Source organism: Gasterosteus aculeatus, chromosome 2 (assembly GCF_964276395.1).
Source record: "Gasterosteus aculeatus chromosome 2, fGasAcu3.hap1.1, whole genome shotgun sequence".
Taxonomy (NCBI): Eukaryota; Metazoa; Chordata; class Actinopteri; order Perciformes; family Gasterosteidae; genus Gasterosteus; species Gasterosteus aculeatus.
Genome location: NC_135689.1, coordinates 13,466,644 through 13,489,113, shown reverse-complemented (window position 1 = coordinate 13,489,113; position 22,470 = coordinate 13,466,644). Strand labels below are relative to the sequence as shown.

At 41.9% G+C, this 22,470-nt stretch overlaps 1 protein-coding gene across 4 annotated transcripts in view; it reads right to left on the bottom strand.

The window, feature by feature from the left end:
* The window catches only part of kazna (kazrin, periplakin interacting protein a), a 129,915-nt gene that overhangs the window by 103,829 nt on the left and 3,616 nt on the right, over window positions 1–22,470 (bottom strand). For 3 of the 4 annotated variants that reach the window (XM_078083956.1, XM_040192799.2, XM_078083952.1), the window contains exon 2: window positions 8,906–9,063. In XM_078083956.1, the coding sequence (XP_077940082.1) occupies window positions 8,906–9,063 (158 nt within the window). Of the gene's footprint in view, window positions 1–8,905; window positions 9,064–15,305; window positions 15,373–22,470 lie in introns of those variants that run through there. The other variant, XM_078083954.1, reaches the window with a different exon arrangement.

The following is a 22,470-nucleotide window of genomic DNA, read 5'->3' as shown; positions in this document are numbered from 1 at the left end:
CGCCCAGCCATGTTTACCACGGTGACGTGTGCCTCCAGCACATATTTCAAAAATCGTTTTATCATCTCAACTCTGTTATTTCCTTTTCATCAAGACCCACGTGAAATGAGCGGCTTTGGGCAAACAATTTCTGTTGTGTTTAAAAGAAAGTGTAGAAACATCTGACAAGAAAGGAAATCTATTTGACAATCAATCCAACATTACAAAGCAAACAACAGGGGCAGGTTTGGCAGAAGGAAGGAAAGCACGGTCCATCATAAGCTTATTGATTTTTCTTCTGTCGGAGAGGAAATGTGATCACACATTTTCAGCAGCTACTGGCTGTGACAATGAAAAGTCTTTGTCAGTGTTTGTCAGCCTCACAGAATGGTGACCGGTCTCCAAGAGGTACGAATTATACAAGGTTGAAATGCATACTCCTCAGTTCTTTTTAAGTCAAATCTGCACAGACATTATGCACATATATTATAGATTCAATACGACTGTATGTACCAATTCAACTTTGGAGGGTATCATTATCTCCGCTGTGCGGATGGATATCCATTAACCAGCTTGTAAACCAGAGAAAAAGTCCATATAACTGTTGTGCTTTCCTTAGAGTCGTACATTCAATGGGGCCAATCTTGCTTCTTGGAATGAAATGTTATTTAGCACGTGCCGTTGTCTCCAACATCCAGCTGAGAGGCACATTTTAACAGATGAGTTTTAAGTGGAGTTTTGAAAGTGGCAATGGCCGAGGAGTTGTGAGAGGTTTTTCTATGTTATAAGGAGAAACTTGAACTGTATTCTCTGCTGTGGGAGTGGGACACCAGACGGTCGGCTGAGTCCTAGATGCCTTGTAGTTTGTTGATGATTTGGGGTGGATGTGCCGTGCAGAATGCTGATGCAGTAGTCTAGTCGAAGGGTTATTATGTCGTGGATGAGTGCCTCGGAGGCTGAATGGAAGATGGACGGGGCAATGTTTTTGAGATGAATGAAGGCAAAGGGGTTTTATGTGATTGATTAGGCGTTCAAAAGAGAGGGGGTTTAATAAAAAACTATACTAAGGTTAAAAAGATGTGTGGATATGTGGATAGCCATAGCAATATAACAATATTATAATCCTGTTTTTAAATGGCTTCAGCCAAAAGTATGTCATCTAAACGGGAGGGGTTGTATTGTAATAATGGCCATCTAATATTCAGGTCAATAAAACGTACTGTGTAGCCTCCCGCTGGGCTGGCAAATGAAAATAACAGAAAGCTGTGTGAGGAGTCAGTCAATTAGAATGATTTCAAACTTTACACTTACACAAAGCCTCCTGAGCTCATTAGTTTGATTTACTTTGTCTATTTTGACAAGAGTCACTTTTCAAAATCATGACTTGAAATAAACCATGTTGCTATGGTCACAGGAAACAAGACAGGGCAACAGGTTCTAGCAGATAAACAAGCTTTGGCTAGTACCTCTTCTCCTACAAATCCTATTTAAAATAACCCTATGCTGGCCTGTTTCCATAGTAACATGTGCACACCTGAGTGAGCAGTGCCATCAACTGTAGTTCCCACTTAGACCGCACCAATAGCTGAGCCAGTTGGATTAGGAGGGCGCTGTACGTGATGCGGGCCGGCCTCAATGAGACTCAAACTGTTGCTCACATGATAAAAAGGGAGCGCACTCAGCCGTTGTGACAAACAGCCCACTGACCCAACCATCGGGTAGTCGGCAGTGTCCCTTTGCTTGTGAAACCTCGTTAGGGAAGTCTAACCACGACATACTGTAAGTGGCGTCATGTGGGCTGGAAAAAAAAAAACCTGTCTCAAACATAAATTGCCAAGAAAAACACAGCTGATAAAAAACAAAACAGATTTAACCATGAACGAGGCTGTTAGTGACTGTCGGACAAGCCAGGGCGCTTAGCAACCGAGGTTTGACTTGGCCAGTTGTGAAAATATTTCCTGAAGTATAAGCTATTGAGTCATGGTCTGTGTTAATCAGCCACAGCAATAAATCCACTGTGAGGCTGTTGAGTCTAAAGGTCTAATAGCACATACTGGAATGGAGCGCATTCATGTCCGAAAATCAATAAAAATGTCTGGCAGTGATGAGTCTTTATTAGACGGTAAAGGTAATAAAAGGTTATATAGCCATTTGATATATAGCAGTGTAGTGGATGGACTAGATATGGTTATTAGATGTGTTATTATAATCTCCTTTTATTGCAGCCTAACAAAAGGTCCTGTATCTCCTTGAGGACGATCCCTCATGGGGTTCACAACTACTCAGCAAGATCAAGTTGCAACGGCCTTCTCACCCAATGCCAAAATCAAACACAGGACGAGTCCAACGTTTCGAGACCAATCAACCACATGAAGACATTTTGTCCTGGGTTAAATATCTGCAATTTGCAGTTTGCTCAAATCTGACCTCAAGCCAGCGTTTCCCCTTGAAACCTGCACGCTCATCTCCCTGTGTCCCAGGGGACTGGAAAGGACGGTTAGTCACTGCTCCAGCTGTGTGCGGGGACCAACTCGCAGGGCGGCGAGTCACAGAACACATACGGGATCGCAGTGTAGAGGAATGCGGACTAACCACCATGTTGTGTTGCTATGCCCATAGCTTATGCAGGTCTTTCCAATAGCCGAGAGTTGACCACTGATTGAAAGGGTTAATGTTTGTTGAGAGACACTGTGCAGTGTCTTAAAGGCTCCCACAATGATCAGCCCTCGCAGACCTAACTTGCTAAATTATGCGCAGCTCCCAAATCAACAGGCCAGTCGTTTCCAGTGGTTATCGGACGCCTGACAACAGGTCATTATTTATTCCATGTAATGGGTCTTTAGATGCATGAGTGGAAAGATTCTCTGGGTCCGCACAGGCTTCCTACAGCTTTTACTGGGGTAAGGGGTTTTAAAGAAGTTAGCAAAACACGCGCAAACATCCGAAATATGAAGAATAAAGTATTCAGTTAGCTCAAATTAACATCTTGATGAGACTTCAGAAACAGCACAAAATACACTTTTTATTCAAATTGCAGATTACAAGTGTTGCATCTATCCTAAAGTAACATTTCTGATAAGATTCCCATCCATACGGTTGTATATAAATCATGACCCAGATATGTACTGTGCAGGAAATTTAACAGACGAGAAATTGATTGTCGGGTGACACAAGCGCTGCTACCGTTATATCAGCCGTACACTATTTGGGGCCGCTACACAATAGCCCCGGCCAATTACTGGCGCAGGCTCTCCTTTATCACTGTGGGTCTTCAGATGGAGCTCCGACTGTTTCCTAATTGTTGTCAGTCACTCACACAGTGCTGCATTTGTAAGGATGAATTAGTCACAAGTTAAGAGAACTAATTAGCTTGCATGTCAGGTAACAGAAAAGGGTGCGGTCATTAGTACGTTTTTCATGCACGTCCAACTCACTAAACTGCTTCACAGTTGATTTGCAATTTATTCCAATTAATTTGAATACTGCACAAACAAAAATGTTTGTGTAGAATAGTCGTATACTTCTCAGAACGGTAGGTCAGTTTCTTTTTCTTTCTTATTTTTGGAATGGAGCAAAACATTTTCTGTCAGATTTGCGGGGAACAAATGATGGGAGAATTTTTCCCACCTAACAGAAAAATGTCCCTTTATAAACTTCAAAAGGTGCCTCAAAAAAAATCTAATTGCTGTTTTGTAATGTTTTAGTGTTAATTTCTTTCTTTCTATTTCCATTGATTATGAATTACCACAGGGGTATAATCATACATCCCTGAACAATCTCAGCCATGCTTACTTTTACATGCGCACACACAACACAATTACGTTATTTTTCTTTTCCTTTCTTTTGTTGCCTATTAAATGCATATTTCATTTTATGTTTGTAAGTTTGGGAAATATTTTAGTAGTATATAGGTGGAAGCGTCAAATAAGCCCAGTTAGATTTTTGATTCTTCCTGCACAGTGATATTCATTATTTATATATTGTTTGTTTATTTATTGTTTATTTTGTATTGCTTGAATTGTGCAAAATAAATGAAATAAATATTTTTTTATTTTTAAAATAAATCAGTGTATTTGCTTACATCACTTTATTTCTTACCGACTCAGGACAATTCCCAAACCATCACTGTGACAGAGACCTGCTTTCTCTGCAGGCAACATTCCGCACTGTATTCCTATAATGAAATGGTTTTCAATTTATTCCTTACAAGATATGCAGTCACTCTCAATCTGCTCAACAAACAATTCCACCAGCTACAGGAGTAATATCACCCATCTCGCACAGACAATGACATTTTTGTCTTGCCAAAGAAGCAACAAAAACAAATGTGTCAAATTGGAAGTAGCAGATAAAGAGTTCAAGATGTAGTTTTACATTTCCCCTCCGGATACTATCAAGTTAATGAAGGAGACGTCCTTGGGCATTTCATTTAGTGCAACATTCTTGGCAGGAGCAGCGGTAGTAATGACAGCGCTTTGACCTTGTCTGTATAAGGTCCATCCCTGCAAATAACACCCATAGACCCATATTTATTTTTATTTTATTTCTATTTTCTGCAACAACCCATATTTATTTTTATTTTATTTTCTATTTTCTGCAACAACAACAAAGAAATTCTTACTATTATATACATATTTTGTTTATATGTTCAAGTGGGTGTAAGAGTGTGTCTGTGTATGCATGTGTGTATAAATAGTTGCATATCTATGTATGTACATGCATGCGCATATCTATGTGTACGTATGTGTGTATATGCATATGTATATTGATGGTAATGGTTGGTTGATTTTTAATGCATATCGGAAAATCAATAAAGATTTTGATCACAAAAAAACAAAACAAAAAAAACACCCATAGAGATGCAGCGATAATGAAAAGGGGCAACGGAAAACTAATTGAAAATGCAACCATCAGAAAGACTTCTTAAGAAATTACCTCAGCTTCAGGCTTGCTGCTTTTGATATATAAAACCCATCCTTTCCACAATTCAAACACCTTGAACTCGCTTCATTCTAGTATTTTGAAAGCACTGTTAAATATTTCAACTTCTCAATGTGAAGCTCAGGAAACACTCCGGCACATTTCTTACAGCGGATGAAGACAAAACTGTCTTCGAACCAAATTACTCAATTTCCATTTTCATTTGTCACCCCCTGGGATTAAGGCGGCCCATAATGAGCTGCCGTCACAGTGGCACATGGCGGTGCCCCATTGGAGCACGGCCTTATAGACGGGGCCGGGTGGAGTTGGAGGACGGGTTGAGAGGGCAGATGGGGCCGTGGGGATGTATTATGCATGGGGGAGAACCACGCTCTGGAGGGACCAGCTGAGGCTCCGGTCGGAGAGGGACAGACTGACCCGGCCAGACGCATCACACACGGGCTCCCTCTTTAGCTCCTCCCACCAGTCCTCTGGGACCGTGTGCAGCCTGCGCCCTTCCACGACCCTGGGCACGGCTCCAGCAGTATTGGAAGTCAGTCCTTTGTGTTGAAATATTAATATACACACAGGATGTGCTTTTGAAAGGATGTAACAGACTTAGGTATTCAGTCGACGGTAGATGGAACCAGGGTGGTCATTATCTCAGCATTTGCCGTCATGTAAGCGGCATTGATTGTCTTTTGGCTGGATGGGCATTAGTACAATAAGCATAAAAATAGTAAAAGGTCAAATGGAGCCAAGGGAAACAACTCTGGGTGATAAGTTGCCTGCTGGTTCATCAGTATGAGTGAAACCCTTTTACAATACATTAGTGTAAAAGTATTGATTAGAGCAATTAATATACATTCAGTTCCACACGACTTCGTTCAGAGGGAGAAAATTTGGTAAATCTTACTAGCGAAGCCAAGTTTGCCCACTTTACACACATAGAATATTGATCCCCTCAGAATAGCCGGCAACGGCAGCAATATTGATTTTCACTGTGTTTGAAACGCATTACAAAGGGCTCACAATTACTGCCTTTTTGTGAAAAATTTCACCCCGTGCAATATTGATCCGATATGTTCCTGTATTCATTGCTTTTAGCTCAAGTGTTTTGCGCAAGTTTGTTCCTTTAAAAAAATAAAAAGCCCCACGAACCAGCTCCTTTCTGTAAGACGGACGGACGTGTCTGCAGCTCTGTGCTGATGGTTAAAGCAGAGTGGAGGTCAGAGGGGGTCAGATGGATCTTATTCATAAGTGCCTCCACTCAGTCACTGTCAAAGTCACCTTTAATGGCCTCCGATCTGCGTCCACCCCCCCTCCCCCTCTCTCCCCCCCTGTGCTCAAACTCTCCATTTCTCTCCCCCCGTTCCCGTCCACTGATGACTGACAGCAGCGCTAATGTAGTCACAGCCGGGCGCAGCACGCAGAGGGGAGATAGAGAGACGGTCGGAGGCGAAAGCTCAGCAGCCAATCTCCTCCCAGCTTGACTGCAGGATACGCACCAGATGGGCTCTTGGAGGAGGAGAAAGAGCCTCAGCGAGCCGCTCTGCAGTGAGCGCTCTGTTGCAGGGAAATAGCGGGGTTGCTTAAAATTGCCATGTTCTAATAACATGCCGTGAGAAAGGTGAAGGGAGATTGGAGTACCGGAAGTATGATTGTGGTCCACTATCTCATTTAGTCCGTGTGCTTCTCAGGCGGTGGGGTGCACACCTCTCGGCCGCTGCAGAACTGGGATTAAAACAAAATAACGCGGCAGACAATTTCATTGAATTACACAAAGGAAAAAAACAACAACATTTAAATAAGAAAAAAATCAAAATCGGTTGGGCCCTCATTGACCGTGGCTCGTTAAGTCGAAATGTCCATGAAAATGTAAAGACAATGTAACTGTTACATTTAGGGTATTACTAATTCTTTTCTGTTAAATAAACAGGTTTCTATGTTCTCAGTATTGACATCAGCCCCTTTGTGGTGTGACAAAACTAAAAAGGACGAGCAGTCCTCACTACGACTAAAAATGTTCAAAAGAATGCAGAATGAGAGGCAGCGGCACTGTGAGTAAATAAACACGACAGTGTGCTGTGTTGTTGACAGAAGGACGGCTACCTGTCTACTAGAGGGAGAATGAGATAAAGTGATATCGTGACAAAAAGAAGCAGAAAACGTGGCGTTCAATGTCACTCCGCAGCCCCCACGCCCCCCCCTGCCGTGCAAATGCATTTCCTTTGAGCTCTGAGCGTCGCAGAAGATTTTAAGCCTCACAGAGAAATAGACGAGCGAGTCAAAGAGACAGCGATGCTGAGCGGGTACTTTGTTTGGTTCTGTGCGCTGATCCATTGTAGTTTTGGAGAAACGATAACATAAACATGTCCAATGAGCAAGCACTTAAAGCCTGTCAAACCTTGCTGTGGGGTCAGAGTTCATGACCTTCTATGATTAAGCCCCAGCTTGTTGCATTGCGGCTCGAGCGGAACATATTTTAGCTCAATTGATTTTGCATTTGTGTGAATGAATGGAAATGACACCGGAACAAGCAAAAACATGACTCAAGTGTTTGTGTCATGAATTGCTGACGGCTCAATTCCACTCTTGACATCGCCGCTCCAGCAGGCAGCGCCCCCCCCCCCTCCACCCGCCCTAATCGGAGCCGGTAGGAATCTAGCTGCTCATCTCCTCCTCATCACTCCACAAAGGTAAAGACAGATGATGGACAAAAACAGGAGGAGGAGGAGGAGGAGGAGAGTGAGGGAGTGAGAGAGACGCTGCCAGTGATGTTCCCTCCCTGTCCCCTCCACCTCCAACAGATCCATTTATTAACCAAAAAGGTGAGCAGTCCAACAACATCAATCCTCAAACATTCTCCCGGCTGCTCACTTGAGTGATTGAAGCCCCGGAAAAAAAGATTTTTTTTAAAGGACACTGGGGTCAACTCTGAAGGAGGGGACATGGAGGACAGTTCAGTCAAAGAGGGAGGCGGTAAGGAGAAAAGACAGATTAACTATTGGACGACAGTCGGACGCCATGCTCTGCTCGGCGTTTCGGTCATTGAACTGAGGGAATTTAAGTGGCAATTGACTCCGATGGCGGCAAAGTAACCTTGTTGTTGCACCCATATTACACAAAGTCAATATTTTCATTTCATCTGAGGCCCTTTGCTGGAAATATCATTCTGTTTCTTCACAAACAATTTGCACCGGTGCAACACGGAGCATGAAGTCTCCTCCTACACTACCAGTCTGCCAGGTATTGGCACAAACTACCACGGCGCCTTCTGGGATTTCACAAATTCAAGAGCCTTTTTTTTTGTTTATTCTCCAATAGCACATTATCCAGCAATTTATAAAGTGGATTACATGAGTCTTCACTGCATAACTAATGGTTATTTTACAACAGATTGGCCCACAACTATTATTACTAATGAATTACTACTCATCATTTAGTATATGCAGAAACACCCACAACAACTTGAACCTGTAGTTGTTGCAGAAGCCATGAGACTATATTACAGTGGTTTAATTAATCAAAAAAGGTGAAATTACTATTTTATTTTGACAAAGTATATGTCATTGCAAAATGCAGCACGGGAAAAAACACGCCTCCAAATCTCTTGAAATATGAAATAAAGATATTGTAAATGATGCCCCCCCCATATTGTTACTGCAGCCTACATTTGACACTTTTCATAATCACAGTGGAATGACGGCGTCGACGTGCCGGGCACTGTGCAGTAGCCTTAATGAAGATGAATGGCACCTGGACGTTCTCTTTTTAATGTAATTGCCATGATCACACCATGAAAGCGACACAGCAAGGATTCCCTGCAATATGTCATGATTTCATTGGTGGAAATTTATAGGACCCCGAACAACTTGACTTGCCACTAGGAATACCGGCCACCCTACAAACCACTAGGCGGATTGAAACCAAGAGATGACCTGTCGTTATGTCAACTAGGCCCGCCTGCCTCCGGGAGAGCAAAGGAACCCATTGTTTCTTGTACCTGTGCATCCACGAGGAGGTGCCTCATGAGGGTCATGGACTTCTGCAGCGGCTCCTTCTCAGGTGGGGGAAAGACGGGCTGCTCCTGCTCCAGCGGCTTGGGTCCCGTCACCATGATGCTCGCGATCTGGTCATTCAAGCTGTTCAGAGATTGCACAGCTACGGGGGAGACACACAACGAAACAAGTCAGTTAACAAAGCACACACACACACACACACACACACACACACACGTCTCTTCTTCCTCTGTTGGTGTATTGCCAGACTCTGGGAACAACGGAGATAACAGTGGAGGAGAACGGTTCCCGACTGTCACGCTGTCACTGCCCCTGGTTCACAATGTTCCACGTCGGCCCGAGATCCTGTTTTGTTTCCCTGTTCTGGCCCCCTGCGTGTCACTGGAAACCCTCTTATTTCAGGTTTCCTCTCCAGCTACGCTTCCACGTTAAGAAATAGCCAGCACTACTGCATTTCCTTTCTCATCACACACACACACACACACACACACACACACACACACACACACACACAGACTTCCTAAACCCACTTCCATTTACCATTAAGCCCCTTTAGTCTTTGAAAGGTCGTCACAACTATTTCCGAGGCCACCCACAAGGCGTGAGTGATGGATAAATGAAAGATTTATATGTTTTTGAATCTTTTTAGCACCAGCGTCTTTTATCATGAGCTGCTTCTGATGTCTCATTATCAATCTGTCCGGCTTTTAAAGTTTGCTGAAACTTCAAACGTACAGCTTTGTCAGTCAGGACGGGAGACGCTGTAATTGAGGATTGACTGTCCGTCCAGAGGTCATCTGATACGGACTCACAACCATTAAACCGTGCGTTCTGCTGGCATTTCTGCATGTCTGACAAATTAAGGAATCTAAATCCATAAAGAGGAAGTTGATTTTAGGCCAAAAATCTGGATAGGGTCTTTTTCAGGATGCAAATATAAAGCCTCTTTCACACACAAAAGCCCACGCAAAAAAAAAAAGAGAGAATAGATTAATGTGTTACATAACCCCAGAAAAAGAAAAAATAAATCCTTCACCGCGTGTGACATTTCTAAGCAAACAAGCCTTGAGTGGGAAACTTAACAAGTGGGCCCTGAAGACCGAGATAAGACGGGAATGAGGGGGCTGGAGAGGACGGCCGTGTCCCCTCGCAGCGAGAGATGAGCAGACGGACGTTTGAAGCAACGTTGCCGGAGTTCACAGATACTTCAACCACTTACGCCCTCTAAACACAGTCTAACACACACACACTGCATCGCACAAAGCCTTCTTACTAATTCATATCCAATTGTGGTTTATTAAAAAAGGCAAAAGGACACATTTTTTATTTTATTAAGTAAGAACGAAAACGCAAATGAGCTACTGGGTCTCCTCCACTGGACCGTTTTAGCTGCGTACTGTTGTGCCCTCTGGTGGCCGCACAATGAACACGCAGGCAACCGTGTGACGTGAAAAGGTGTCCTCAGGTAAACCTGTAAAATCTAATGCAAACCATCAAATCCAACAGCACAGACCTAAATTCTACCTTTGCAAGTAAGAATAATCTTCAGTTGTCATGATACTGTCAGGAAAGTATTAACATGAATATCTGTTAAATATTGAAGTTATATCGCAAAAGTTTGGGCTATTAAATTGACAACGGAGTCTAGTTTCCAAAACGAAAATGTTTGTGTATTCATGTGAATTTCGGTTTTTAGAAGAAATTGGAAATTGGTCGAGACAATCCATGTGTGGGAATTCCAAAGGCTACACTGCAGTATGAAAACCTCTTAAAACTAACAACAGACCTGACAAATGTCCATTGTTGCCTGTTCAAGTTAAAATTCATAGCCATTGATCACAAAAGCTGCTACTCACAGAAATCAATGCAGACTTTTAACGGCAACCTTCACCCTGTTTACAACATCAAATATTGATTGTCCACTTGCCAATGCTGCGATCATTAGGCATTTAAAAGCAACAAGGAAGCACCAAATGGTTTGGAGGCATCACACATCATTTCCCAGATAACCTAAAACCGGCACAGTCAATGCTTTTCTTTAAAAGGCGTTTGCTCCGTGCCGCTCAACAACATTCACTTGAAAACCGAAATATATATTTAAATATACAGTCTGCCTCCAGCACAACTGAAAGCTGACGAGAGCGAGGCAGATATGGAGGTCGGGGGGAATAAAGGGAGGTAAAATTGCAGTAGTTAGCTCAAAGTGGATGCAAAGAATAGAAAATTGTCATTCCGACTCAGCCCTCGCAGTTTTCCCCGTCTCCTTTCTTCTGTCAGAGTCTAGCCGGCGTAGGCAAATCTTGCAGTGCCTTACATGCCCTCCTATAGAGGTGAGTGAGAGGGAGGGACGGCACCCTGTCGGGCCTTTATCTGCTCAGAAGGGAGAACTCCGGGTGCCGGGGGAAATAAGATCACGAGTGATGAACAATGTTTGAAAGCGGGTACGCAGCAAACCTAATAGGATAAGGTGCAGCCGTCGGGCTAAAGTTGAGATAAAGGGGGCTTATTTCACGGGAATTGTTCACACCACACGTGACATCTCGGAGAAATGAAGAGAAATATGGAGAGTGAGGAGCCAAAATCCATTTCTGGGGTCTCTGAAGTCAGACTTCCATTTCACATTTGCTGCTGTGCAGCGAGCTGTGCAAGGACGAAAACATCAAAGTTCTTCATTCGGCTGTGAAGTTCCTGAAAACTTGCTGCACAGGATTTGTACCCGGTATGTGATGGAGAGTACGTTGGTAATACTAAACATCAAGAGTTAATTGTGTTCATTCACTAAAATGCATATTCAGTAGTAAGAACATCACAATGGACTCTCTGTGCTACAATGTATGTGTATGTTTCAGTTCACATTCATTTCATTTTAATGTATGTTTGGTTTAAGTTTTGCAGGAAATAAATAATAATAGACTGTCATATTCTATGCCAAAGTATTGAAATCTTCACAAACCACATATTACATCCCTCTAAGTTGCCAGTGTGTATGATGATGTATCGCTCCATTTGTCCTGTGATGTATTAGTTGGCCGTAAGCAGGCGATTAATTCTCTGCTTTGGGACATTCTCAAGGAAACCACTGAATCAAAAATACTCTTGAAGTTATTTTTCCAAATTCTCTCTCAGACATTTTCCTTTTAATGAGCGTGAGCCACAGTTTCACAAGCAGACAACGAGTGAGAGAAACCAGTGAAATCTAACAAAAAAGAGGCAGATGAGTTTCATTTTGTTGCTTTTCTTAAATCGCATACTTCCCAGAAAGGTTTGCGTGCAAAAGTATCCGATAGCCAGATGACAGGTGGGGGGGGCAGGGGGAGATCATTTGTGTCCATACTGGTGAAACTAATCTCTCTGGTGCTTGACTTGAAGCCTGGCATTTGGTTTAGTGTGTACATAATTAAGCAGTTTGCACCTCTTACACATCTGGCAAATGGAAGAAATAGGCTACAAGGGCTATTAGTTAAAACTAATAAAATGAGATATTCAAGTACGTGCAAGATCATAAATGGCATCATTAGCATAAAAGCATAACATGATGAAAGCTCAATGATCAACTCTTATGGGCTATTAAGCAAACACAGTATAAGATATGCTTGTGGGATTTATTTGGATTTTAACATTTTAAATGTTACTCTCACACTGAGACCGGTGAACTAAAAGCAGGACCACGACTCCGAAGCTGCTGCTGCTGACGAGTGACCGGAGCAAATAGTGCGGAAAACAAAACAATATGTACAGCGTCAGAAGGGGATCCGGGTGGAGTGATTTGTAATAATCACAAACTCTCACGGCCTCATTTTTAGTCAAAGGGATGCTGCATCCAAAAAGAGTGAATGATCTGCTTTGGGACCAGTGCGATACAACACTGCCCCCTCGTGGTACTGATGCTAATCCGCAGCATCGGCACTGAGGTAGGCCGACGTTGTTTACAGCACAGAAATAAAGGCAAAACTATCAAACCACTAAAGTAAAAAATATATATTCCCAGAGCATACACCATTAAAGAGAAAAAGAACATGACACTCAGATGAAGATCACACATCTTGTTTGAAATGTTTCTCACAAGTGTTTTAAAAAAAAATCTTTTTAGAAAAACAAAATTCTGAAAAAGAAGATAAATATCTTTAGGCTTTTGAATCTACGGTCACAACATTCTGACTTTTTTTTTTCATTCAGATTTTAATGAAAATAATCATTTAAAGACCAACGCTGCACGCATTCCCCCGTGCGCACACTAAAACACATCACACACACACCAGCATAACTCACGGTTAACGCGCACATGAGAACGCCACAAACAGGTTGCCCACGTTTATGTGCACAAATGCATATAACGCCACCACAAATCCTCACCCACCGTCTCTGTGTAGGATGCAGAGGCAGAGATGCACACAGATGTGGGCGGGGGGAACTCGGTGCGGCTGAACCCCGGAGGTTCTGGAGCTGTGGAGCAGAACCCTCATCTGTGCACAGCTCATTAAACTCCTCTAATCGGATCTGTTACCCCCGTAATGGGCAAAAGAAAGCGAGAGGAGCAGAGATGGGATGTGGTTTCCTGGAGGTGGATGTGGGTGTATTAATGCGTGTGTGTACGTGGATGTTCCCGTGAAAGAAAAATACAGCGCTGGCTCAACATCTCTGTCTATTTCTCCCTCCAGCATAGAATGCAACCTCCTTGATTTCCCCCCCTTCTGTTCCTGCTGAGCTTTATGTGACTGAATTGCATCTCTCTGCCCTCGTTCTTGTGTTTTTCTGCTGCAGTTAGAATAGATCACAGAGCAGCAAGATTTAGATTTCAGAAGAAAAAAAAGAAAAAGAAAAGACGTCTGATGTCTGATGTCTGGACACAAAGAGACAGCTGCCGGGACATAATGAGACTAACGCCGTTTGTACCTCATTTCATTCTTCAACCTCTTCTTCTAATAAAGTGGCCTCGTGAACAGACTCGAGGCTATTGAGTCAAAAGAAAAATCCGCTTGTCTCGTGAAGCCAACGCAGAGCTCTGGATTCAATACGCCTCAGCGCCGACGTCTGGGCGAGATTAGATTGTCTCGCGGACCAAAAGCGGTCTGACTGGCTTTCATGCGTTGAGAACATTCGGGGAGGCGTCTCGTAGACGCCGGGTGGTCCGACGGTTTGCTGTTCGCAGCGCTTCTCTGAACCATAAGAGCCGTCTTTGTAGATGCTGTCACAGATCGGATCTGGGCCAAGCATCTAGAGGATGAGCGATGTTTGCCTGCGTTTGCTGTAAAAAACTGTTTATTGTGTTTCCCCGACTAGGATGATTCAAAAGTGGATGCCAGGATATTTACATCCGACTGCAGCTCAAAGTTGGAATTCTGAGCACAATACGAACATCTCGCATTCACCAGGAAGGATTGTTTTTATTTTCTCTGCAGCGCTGCGGGAATTTTGAAGACAAAAATGCTCTCACTGTGAAATCGTTTGAAAGGGTTTTTTAAAAAAGGATTATGTTTTTTCTCTAAGGATCCTGATGAAGCGTTAATGGGGCTCCTGCTGAGTGCATTAGCCAAAACATTACGGCTCATGAAGAAATGGTAGTCTGACTAAAAATAGGGCCCGGATATTCGTATTGTTTTAGACAAAACTGAAAATCAACCTCTCTTCTTAACTTAAAATTTACGGGAGTGTTGTCAGTGCGCCGTTGATGGTCAGAGGACGTATGCTGTGAAAAGGAGTCACAGCAGTTTGTAGCACACACATCTGCCGTACCACAGCTTCCAGGGATGAGCCGTTGTTTCTATTTTCATATCGTCCAACCATGGTCACTCGAGATCGCCGATAGGCCACCTGACCACCTCCTCTATGCAAACAACTCCCACTGAAAAGTCTGTGTGTGTGTGTGTGTGTGCGCACTGGGTTTTGCTTATTATTAAGCTATTAAGCCCTATTTGTAATATCACACAATGTCCATAACTAGGACTTTACAGAATAGTAATATTGTCGATATTTTGTCTGAGATATTTTGCACGAGGTAAAGCCAAAGTGACACAAAATCATATGTCACATGACGGCCGACGTTCAGAGCTTCGTTCAAAAAGCTCAATCAAAATCTCTGTACATCCGTAAATTTTCAGTGAGCTTGCAGACAAAAGGAAGGTTATTATTTCCATGGGAAGGAGACGGCAAACTGGTTTGTGATCAAAGATTTACGAGTCACTCTGATTATTGGCGGACGTGCCGCAGAAACAAGTCTAAATGCAGAGCGGGCGCAGATCCGAGAGATTATTTTAACAACATTTTAGTAGCGATAGCAGTAATAAAGCACCCTAATATCAGCAGAGGAAAACAGAATCCCAAAACATATCAGTACAATCCGAACAGCTTCGCACCAGGAGAGAGGAGGGGGGCTATGAATCATACCTGACAACACCATTTCCTTTTATTGTCGTGCCTGCTGATTTGGGTTTGTGGGCTGGAAGCTGCCGCCCTAAGGGGGATAAAACACATAATGACTGATCTTCTGTCTGGGTTTGCTGCATAAGTTCACACTGAACGTTGCATTTCCTCAGGAAACGTCCATTTAATGAAATGGCTTCAGTGGACCGGTGTCTCATTAAATTAGATTTAATGGTCGACAACTCCTCACAACTCAAGGAAACGCGTAGACGATGTAGTGATGACAAGGGAAACATTTTCAATATAAAGGGTGACTCTAGCTGTATGACAAGAGGACTATTTTCTTACTTACCACTTTGGTGAGTTTGTTTGTTACAGCATGAAAATGGACATTTACACTATACTGAGCTATGAGTGATATACTGAGCTTTTCCTGTGCTCTGCCTGTCGACTACTCATTTCAGTCCAGCTAGCTACTTCATTAATAAATCATAAACTCATCCGAGTCTACAATTTACAACCACTTTCCTCTCCTTCAACATAATGCAAGCATGGGGATGTGGAGAGTCTGTCTCCACGCGCTCTACGGTGGTCATTCCACTTCCTGACCGATCAGAACTTTGATATGACCGAAAAATGTCCCAATACACATAATTATGCAATAATTGTGAAGAATATCCCTCCATCAGTGTTGTGGTTGCAAAAAAGCCAGTTAGCTTCGATGGCATTATTAGCACACAGGACGAGTGCTCTGAGGCTGGAACGGGAGATAAATATGATTAATAACATTCACATTAATACTGGTTGTATTTCCAACAGTGGGAGTCTTTCTGCCTGTTAAACAGGCGGTGAGAGTCAGTGACTGTTATTTGCATGTTTAAAGAGAAGATGAGGTGTAAATAAACCATTCAACATTTAGCAAACATCGAACAGGTATTAATAATCTAGCTCGTTGGGCGTCTACCGCGACTCCAGCGGATTTCTAACTCTGCACAGTTACCATAGCAACCGTTCACCAAATCAACAAAACACAAGCAGACATCTTCCCTTTTATTATTTGATCAAAATGAAGTATGGGTATAAAAACATCTGGAGACATCCCAGACTGTTTGGTCTTGGCGGGGCCTTTCCCAGCTAAATATAGTGATTAGTAAACACCGCGACCACATGAGCATAATGCCGATGTCGCCACAGAATTATAGAAATCCACCAAGTGCAATGAAGACGCCCTTTAAATCATTGTCAATAGCTGGCAGCAGGATGAGTTCGGGGTGGAATCAGCCGCCTCGTCATTCTCTGTGCAGGGAAAACCTTCAGTGGGAGTTATATTTGTGTTGATCTGTGGATGTTAAAATAAAATTCGTCAATATTCTGTAGTGGACACATTAGTCTTGCGCTGCTTTAGAGTTGCACCACCTAGTCTATTAGCCGAAGTCTTTTTTTTCCTCAATTAAAAAGGCCATAAAAGGTTCAACTTCTGGAGTAATGTTTGATGGGACATTTTTACTGTTTCGTCTATTCCACGGATCATACGATTCATTAGTAGCCTTGGAGCTGACAAACAAAGACACCAATATATTGGAGACAGTGTTTTTTGGAAAGATACTTTCTGGTGATTTTCTAATGTAAGTCATAAGTGCTTGCGAGTAAAAGAAAATTAATTCCATTAATTATATTGCTGTGGGAGGATTATAAAATTGTTTTATTATTAGGGTGAAATTCCAATTTCAAAAGGAAACGTTTGACATTTTGGGAGCCAAAGGACATATTTGCGCTGGTTGTTTGCGCTTTTTTGCCAAAATAATTCATGTTACACATTTCTATTAGAGGAATAACATTCATAGCCTGTCAGGTCGATGGCGCTGAGCTGCTGTGGCCTGACTGACGTGGAGGTCGGCTCGGTCTAACAGCCCCGCGTCGGTTTCGGAGGCCGCTGCGCTGAGCCGTCCTCACACCTCAGCTGGAGTGAGATTACTCCCTGAGGCAGCAGGGCCTCCCGTAATTACAGTGGAAGGTGAAATCTTAAGCCTCTTCACACCTCCGAAGAATGAAAAGCAGCCCTGGTTGGATGCTAGAGTATATAATTTATTATTTATTATCTTAACAAACCTGTAATGAACGCATGAGAGAGAAAAATAGGTTTAAAAACGATGTGTTCCATCTTTAATAATTGTTTAGCATTTGATGAGCGTCGTTTATTCCTCCATAATGATGTTCTCCTTGATTGATGAAAACGGACTTTAACGGACTAGCTTCTTTCACTCATTATTTCAATCAAGCTATAAGCAAAGGGAATTTCAAGTGGACTGTGTTTGACATTGAGGGTGTAAAAAAGGGAACTTCACTGCATATATTGCATATATTGCACATATTGTACGTCATGCTTATTGAAAGCACAGTTGGAGGTGGAAGCGTTTCTGTCCCTTTCCTTCCCCAGAGTTTCGTCATTTATGGAATAAAATATTTGAACATCCTTTCTGAGCGTGCATTTGAGTTTTGATATATTTTTGGAGATGTCTTGGTATTCATTGATTTACTGGAGGAAGTAGTAGCAAAGGCATCAGAGAGGTTAAGTTATGAATGCAGGAAAGAACACACCGAAATCTAAAATAAATCAATAAGTAAATAATTTGCACAAACGGTTAATCTTTGTACTCTGGATCAATCAATAAAAGGAAAGTTTACCCCATGACATGTGGCTCTGTCTTGCATAATGAAAAGAAAATGTATGTTTGTTTGTATGTTTGGTGGATAAAAACGTAACAATTAAAAAGAACAGTAATGCACAATTAGATACATAAACATATATATAATAATGAACTAAGAAAACTTAATGTTAAGGTTGATAATAAATTAAATAAAAGTTAGAGAGGGAAATTAATACAATACACAATCTAAATGTATTTGCCAACTGTCCAGTGTGGTCGGACATTTACTCTGAAAATTATTACCACAAGTGAGCTGAAAAAGTTCCCCCTTGTCTTCTCAAAGTCACATCGGGCGCTACTGCTTTGCTCCAAATGAGCAACACTTGTCCTATAATCCTGTATGTGTTAGGGATTAAAGTCTAAGCTTTTATCACTCGTCAACGATCTCTGGTCTCACTGAGGAAAGCTTGCCGGAGATGGATTGTCGAGATGGGAGAGCACGGATGCCTGAAGTGAGGATTTGGAAGCAGGGGAGGGAAGGATTAGAGACTCGGGGGTTGACGTGATTGGCAGAAACATCACATGCAGCTGCTGACGCATCACCCGCATGCCGCCGCAGATAAACGCAGCCAGCAGGAAGAAAAGAACAGAACACGGGGAGGGGAAACTCGTGTCTTCTGATCACCGCAAAATACGACGACGCCGCAAAACAATCACGGCCGCAAACACAATCAATTCGGAGTGATTAGTGAGGATTACGGCTGCCTCGCCGATCAACCGGAGGACGAATTATCTGTACCACAATCCTCACGGTCTACAGTTCTATTATTACCCGGATGGGAACATCTGACGCAACCCTCCACAGCGAGCTCTGTGCCTCTAGGCTGAGCCCCGGTAAACCGGATGGGTCTATACGTCGAACCCACCTGGGTTGCCTCATAATAAACAGGGAGACTTCATCCAAGAGCGCCGGTCATTTGATTCTTTGATCCTTGCCACTAGCGTCCACCTAATCTGGGCTGTTGCATGCTGCTGCTGCTGTCCATAGCATTTGCTTTTCCTGCAGTAACAAGTCAAAATGTCTCCCGTGAAGAACATTCGTAGCTTCATTCATGTGCTTTGAAGGATTGGTCAGTTAAAAAAAACACAACGTGTAATATAGCGGCTACTTGGTGGGCATTTACTACTTAAACAAAAAGAAAAATGAGTAAATACAATGCAGGGGGGTTTCAGTGTGGACTGTTTGTTAGATTCTGAACGATGACTTTATTAAATCACATTAATTCAAATGTATCCTAAAATCTATAATCTTCACTCAGTTCCCAGGAACAGATGTGTGTGTATATGTTATCAGTCTAATTCAAAGTAATCCTCACCAAATCTCATTCTTAAAAAAAGTAATTATACAAAGTTCTTGCTGGCATTGACCCCTCATGAACATGAAAACTAACTAAATAACTAACAGTGCGTCATAAAACAATAGTAGAGGATTGTAATCGTGTATTAGATCCGCCTATTTAAACTTGTGATAAGTCTGTTTTCACACACACCCTTGCAATAAACACACACACACACACACACTCCAGTTCCTCTACTCCCCATTAGCACACATCAGAGAGTCCTAGCTAATGACATTTAAAATGAATTAAAACAGGACGTGTAGGCAGAGACACCTCGTTAGCACCTCGTTAGCTCCCGTATGCAACAACAGAGGATTTAATCAGTAAAATGACGTCAGCTGCACAGCTGTTAGTATCAGTGAATCGGTCACCACACACACACACACACACACACACACACCTGTTAGACCCATATATCAATTAACATTAGACAATATTGTAAGTTACATCTCCATGAGCTGAAGAACTAAAGACTGACGCTATTACCGAGTAACACAACTATAATAATTGCTCTCCACAAACTGACGCACTTTTAAGGAAACAATAAATATTAGCGCGAAAAAAAAAACTTTTTCCTTACCTTAAAAAGTGGTGTTTGTTTGTTGCTTTCACCCATTGCACAAACGTGCATGAAGCGGCTGTTGTTACACACTCCATAGTGGTCACATTCATCTTAACGTTAATGACCATATGGAGCACGTTAGCTTTTAGCTAGCTGTTAGCTGGAGGGGACACACATGCTAACAATGCTAGCGGGGGTAGCTAGCATCAAAGTAGCAGTCAACCCTTCACTATCTCGCTGTTAACATCTTCAACAATATCTACATAGACTGTCGTCCCGTGTTATTATTGTGACGTAAGTTCACACTTCTGCTCCTTCGGTCTATTACTAAATGGGACTTTACCACTAATTTTGGTTTGATCAAACTGCCATGCGACGTGAGGATTATTTGAATGACCAGCGGTTCATCGGCGAGTCGTTAACAGTCACGTGTCACGTGTGGTGGCAGCTGAAGTGCAAAATATAAATGAAACAAATCAATAAAAACAAAAGTGACAGTGAACTAAAATAATATTCCTGGGATAAGGGAAAATGTTCACTGTTTTTTTTTCTTCAAATTTTCTGGGTAAAAAAAAGAATATATATATTATATATAATATATAAATATGAATTTGTAAGGTAGCTTAAACCTTTTGCATTTTTTAATAATCCTTTAACAATATTTTTTATTACAGTTTTTTTATTGGTCCTAAGATATAAAAAGTGGACAATGTTGTGGTTTTGTATTGTTTGTTGTACAGATTTGTGACGCAGAAAACCAGTTTTATTTTATTTTTGGCCTGTATTTAAAAAATGTTACACAGTATTCAAGAGATGTAACCTCCCAAAGTCAGCTGCAGATATAGTGAATATTGCGCATTAATGCCGTTTTATATGCTGTTAGAGATTCATGGACACATGAAAGTAGTTGGTGTCCTTTTGGGTGAAGCAGCAAGCGAGAACATATCTTTTTCTGTTCATGAATTGGGTCATACGTGTGAATCTGTGTAAAGCTAAGATACCCTCCGCTGCAATGTCCTTGAGGTGTGTTACTGTTTTACACGGCTGAAGTACCGAACATGTTATCTTTTTTAGGGGTTTTATTGCACCTCAGATACGATCAGTGGGCTGAAGTGTTTTTCTTTGCCGGCTTTCTTGTTCAATATCTCCTGTGAATGTGCCACAGAAGACAACAATATTAAATATTTGTTATCTTTTCTCAGAATGACACCCATGTGGGAAGGGGAGAACACAACGTTTGTTTTAGAGAGGTTGTTTCGTGGAAGGTAGAGGAAAAGACAACTATATGCAGAGACAGCGCCCGCTGACCCCCGGTCTGTTTTCAATCAGACTGTTCTGGCAGCGTGCTCATTCATCTGAAGGTTAATAGAAGTTGGAGATGTACAATAAGCACAGCAATGGAAAGGTTGTGCATTGTAAATGTTGTGTGCCAGGTGCCCCATGGTCTGCCTGAACTTTAATGACTTCCTTGAAAGCAGTTTTCCTCTCTGAGGAGTTTTGAATAATAGACCATGAACGATATTAAAGCTTTTCCCCAGAACAATGTCACCCAGTGTTTCACGACCAAGGAAACATCATCTACAAATGTAATTAAAAACAACAATTTGCCATTTTTACACACTAGGCTGGTTGAGCACTAGTAGCAAGCTCAATAGTTCACATGTGATTTTGACGTGATTCTTCACAGATGGAACTGCTATGGTTTCTAACTCATGAGAGGAAGAGTCCACTGGTGCAGAAGAATGACCGCCATTCATCTGTGATTGACTTGTCAATAACAGGTCTAGACATAAAGTACATCAGGGGATGTTACGTGACTGTGCTCTTTGTTTTCTTCTGGTCAGGTCATAAATTCACTTTTAATCTTAACCACAAATACACTGATAATGCATTTACAAAAAAAAATAACTACAGACAAAATAACAGTGACAATGCAGAGAAGGCAGTTCCACTTTTTGAGCACCATACTTGCTTTTTGTAGACTGTGCACTTGGTATGAACATTTTTTTAAAGAGATTAAATGTTAACAAAAATACATAACGGAAACTAATATAGAGATTACCGGTAAGTATGAAATATTTATAAAACCTCTAAACTGTACAGATGAAATGGATGTATTTAGTATTTAGTTTGGAGAAATATGGAGCCAAAAGTACTGCATAGTGTCTTTTTGACATTAATATGGATTATGGTCTGTGTTTGTATTGTTTTCATATGGGAAAGATGTTCCTCACCTACTGAGATTGTGTGAGATCATTTTAAATCTGATTAAGAGCTAATTCATCTCTGGTGGCTTAATTTCTTCAATAAAGTAACCATTTGTTTTTACACACAAATCCAAATCTCAGCATGCTAATTCTATCAAGGCTGCAGGTCTTGAAGAGACAGAAATGGAATGTTAATTAATCCTCAACAATTACGTTAAAAAATAAAAAAATTAATAAAGGACCAAATCACAATGTGAGAAAAAAATGTGCACATTACTGTACCGGCAAACGTCTTGCAACGTGACTCCGATTAACAACACAAGGAGCATGAAACTAATCTCTTACTGCAGGAAAGCCCACCGGGTAAAGGAG